Raw genomic sequence first — 3,823 nt, forward strand, 5'->3', positions numbered from 1 at the left:
CGATGGAAACGTCTTCACCCACTGAAAGCGCATCGTCGAAAATCCTAAAATAAATCTAGAAAGAATGCAAGTATTAGGACTTGAACCTTAATGGGTTGGGTATACGAGAAAGATGCTCTTGGATGCTAGGTTCTACTCGGAGTATTTACCACGTGCCATGCGTGGCCACTTGTTATCAACCCAAAACCTCTGAAAAGTGAAGTTCGGTTTCACTACAAAAGGCAAAGGTTCTGCAAACTCGATCATCCGATCAAGGCCACATCGACATCCACGCGTTTTCTTCGATAGAAAACAGAGCAAGGCGAAACAGAGCGGCTGCGCGCCGTTGTTTCTGCTTCACCGACGCCGAATAAAATCACTGAGCATAAGATAGCGTGATTCCGAGGCTTGATTAGCCCCTCCCTTTGAATCTTTTCTTTCCCTCCCACGAGAACCAAACAGCGCATAAAGCTCAAACCCCGGACCAAAAGCGAACGCGGGGACGGGACAGGCATCATCGCCGGCATCCATCCGCCCACGCCAAGCACAGCTCCGGCGCGCCGTCCCGCGGATAACCCCCGCTTCAAAACCCCCATCCCTTTCGCTCTCGGTTCCTCCAAGAACGGGCGACCGAGAGAGCGAGCGAGAGAGGAGGAGGGAGGAAACTGTAGCCATGGGCAACTGCTTCACCAAGACGTACGAGATACCCATCTCGTCGGGGTCCTTCGAGCGGCCGCCGCCGTCGTTCGGCGAGCAGCCGCCGCCCGCCGGGTACGGGACCGGCAAGCCGCCGCGGCCGCCGTCCACGGCGTCGCGGCGTCCGACGTTCCCAAAGCCGCAGCCGCCGCCCAGGCCGTCCGGCCGGCCGCCCCTGCCGAGCTTCCTGTCCGGGTCGCTGTCCCGGAAGGTGCCCGTCGGCGAGATCGGTCCGGTGCTGCAGCGGCCCATGGCGGACGTGCGCGCGCTGTACAACCTGGAGCGGAAGCTCGGGAGCGGGCAGTTCGGGACGACGTACCTGTGCACGGAGCGCGCCACGGGGCTCAAGTACGCCTGCAAGTCGGTGTCCAAGCGCAAGCTGGTGCGGCGCGCCGACGTGGAGGACATGCGCCGGGAGGTGACCATCCTGCAGCACCTCAGCGGCCAGCCCAACATCGCCGAGTTCCGGGGCGCCTTCGAGGACGCCGAGAGCGTGCACCTCGTCATGGAGTTCTGCTCCGGCGGGGAGCTCTTCGACCGCATCACCGCCAAGGGGAGCTACTCCGAGCGCCAGGCCGCCGCCGTCTGCAGGGACATCCTCACCGTCGTCCACGTCTGCCACTTCATGGGGGTCCTGCACCGGGACCTCAAGCCCGAGAACTTCCTGCTCGCCAGCCCCGCCGACGACGCCCCGCTCAAGGCCATCGACTTCGGCCTCTCCGTCTTCATCGAAGAAGGTCAGCCAGCACCATGCCACAAACTTTTCCATGATCCCACTCCCACACATGACATGATTTACAGCACAGTCTCAATGCAACACGAACATATAGTATTATCCAAGCATAAATCAATGCAGAATGCATTGTTGCAAGTTGCAACAGAGGAGAGGATAATTCAGATAGACGATTCAGTCCAACATTGCATATAAGATACAAATATATAGCATTTTTTCCCCTCAAAAAATGCAGGAAAGGTGTACAAGGACATTGTGGGAAGTGCATACTATGTGGCGCCAGAAGTACTGCATCGGAATTATGGGAGAGAAATCGATGTCTGGAGCGCTGGAGTGATCTTGTACATTCTCTTATGCGGTTCACCGCCTTTCTGGGCAGGTAAGTATCCATCCATCTTCAGACACACATACTACATTGTGCATATCACAGGGCTAAATCTTGCAATTTGCAAATCTGAGCAGAAACTGAGAAGGGCATATTTGATGCTATACTGGTGGGTCAACTTGATTTCAGTAGCAGCCCCTGGCCGACGATATCTGAAAGCGCAAAGGATCTTATCAGACAAATGTTAAACAGAGATCCCAAGAGGCGTATCACGGCAGCACAGGCCCTAGGTAAGTGCACCATCTGGGGTTTGGTTATGAGTGAAGAGTTCTTCTGCATTTGTATAGATTATACTACATCATTGCGATAAATCTGCTTGTCCGTGCGCAGAACATCCATGGCTCAAAGAAGGCGGTGCATCCGACAGGCCTATCGACAGCGCGGTCCTGTCAAGAATGAAGCAATTCAAGGCGATGAACAAGCTAAAACAACTGGCGCTTAAGGTGAATTGTCCTTGACAAAGATGGCTGCTACTATATCTTGGTATAATTGAGCTGACAGGCTGCTTCTTGCATTTCATCTCAAGGTAATTGCAGAGAATCTGTCACCTGAGGAAATCAAGGGCCTGAAACAGATGTTCAACAACATGGACACAGACAAGAGTGGGACCATCACAGTTGAAGAACTGAAAATTGGTTTAACAAAGTTAGGATCAAAGATTACTGAGGCAGAGGTTCAGAAGCTTATGGAAGCAGTAAGATCATTTTTCTTTTGTTTCACCCTTCACCATAAGCTAAGTATATGAAGATTTCATTGACCATGCTATGATTCAGGTTGATGTAGACAAGAGTGGCAGCATAGATTACACGGAATTCCTGACTGCTATGATGAATAAACATAAGGTGGAAAAGGAGGAGGATTTGCTCCGCGCATTTCAACACTTTGACAAAGATAACAGCGGGTAATTCTAATTTCGCTAACCAATAAATATACTTTATCTTGCATGCATCACCATAAATTAAGGGGGATACAATTAACCAACGCTAAACTTGTGAAGCCAATTTAAGTACCAATCGTGCTATTGAATGTATAAAAATTAACAATACTCATTTGTGCCGTTCTTGCATTATTTTCTGCTTGCTATGGACCAGACTTACCAAATTGAGGGTGTGTGTGTGTGCTGGTGGCTCACTATCACCATCCACCGAGAACAACGTCAGTCAGCAGGTACTAATCATAGACAATGTGCACAATAATAACTGTAGGTACATATCAAGAGAAGAACTAGAACAAGCCATGACAGAGTATGGAATGGGTGATGAAGCAAATATTAAAGCAGTATTGGACGAAGTTGACAAAGACAGAGTGAGCTTTCTTCCCCTCATCTTTCTTTCGAAACGATTTTGTCCCACTTTAGTGCCAACTGAACATATTTAACCCCTGTCATTGTTAAACTCACAGGATGGGAATATCGACTATGAAGAGTTTGTGGAAATGATGAGGAAGGGAAAATAGACCTGATGAAACTTGGGCCTCTTGATGAACAGAGTTGTATAGAGACGTTTTTATATATTCTGCAAAGATAAGCGAACTGTAAAGTATAACTCTGGAACAAGTTGCTTGCAATGTGTGTTTATATAGAAAAGCAATGTCGCCATATACCCACAATACTTCTTTTCCTTCGAATGTTTTGAATTGATACGTGTTAATACTAATCTGCACACAAGAAAGACCTGCACTTAAACAAAGTTACAGAAATATAAACAAATGGAAAAAAGAAAATGAAATGGCAACTGGCTGACCTTTTATGTATAAGTTACTTCCTCCATTCCTAAATATTTGTCTTTCTAGAGATTTCAACAAGTGACTACATACGGAGCAAAATGAGTGAATCTACGCTCTAAAATATGTCTATATGCATCCGTATGTGGTAGTCCATTTGAATCTCTAAAAAGACAAATATTTAGGAACGGAGGGAGTGTATGGTAATGGCACTGGTCATAGTCTAGGAAATTTACAATAATGCTACTGGTAAAAATATAAATAAAAAAAACAATCGGAGGGGGCGTTGGCTCACCTTTTATATATGG

The 3,823-nt window shown here is 48.1% G+C and overlaps 1 protein-coding gene across 1 annotated transcript; it reads left to right on the forward strand.

Moving 5' to 3' along the window:
- The first annotated feature begins 503 nt into the window (after positions 1-503).
- On the forward strand, positions 504-3,401 carry LOC119356087 (calcium-dependent protein kinase 12-like). The gene is made up of 8 exons (XM_037622985.1): positions 504-1,412; positions 1,644-1,787; positions 1,871-2,023; positions 2,124-2,236; positions 2,320-2,487; positions 2,567-2,694; positions 2,999-3,098; positions 3,195-3,401. Exons 1-8 carry the CDS (start codon positions 653-655, stop codon positions 3,246-3,248), a joined length of 1,620 nt encoding a protein of 539 aa, XP_037478882.1. The 5' UTR covers positions 504-652; the 3' UTR covers positions 3,249-3,401.
- The last annotated feature ends 422 nt before the right edge of the window (positions 3,402-3,823 follow it).

This window comes from Triticum dicoccoides, chromosome 2A (assembly GCF_002162155.2).
Source record: "Triticum dicoccoides isolate Atlit2015 ecotype Zavitan chromosome 2A, WEW_v2.0, whole genome shotgun sequence".
NCBI classification, from domain to species: Eukaryota; Viridiplantae; Streptophyta; class Magnoliopsida; order Poales; family Poaceae; genus Triticum; species Triticum dicoccoides.

Coding starts and splice junctions, on each gene's coding strand:
- LOC119356087 (XM_037622985.1), top strand. CDS start 653: ATGGGCAACTGCTTCACCAAGACGTACGAGATACCCATCTCGTCGGGG. Junction 2,024..2,123: donor CACGGCAGCACAGGCCCTAG/GTAAGTGCACCA, acceptor GTCCGTGCGCAG/AACATCCATGGCTCAAAGAA. Junction 3,099..3,194: donor ACGAAGTTGACAAAGACAGA/GTGAGCTTTCTT, acceptor TTAAACTCACAG/GATGGGAATATCGACTATGA.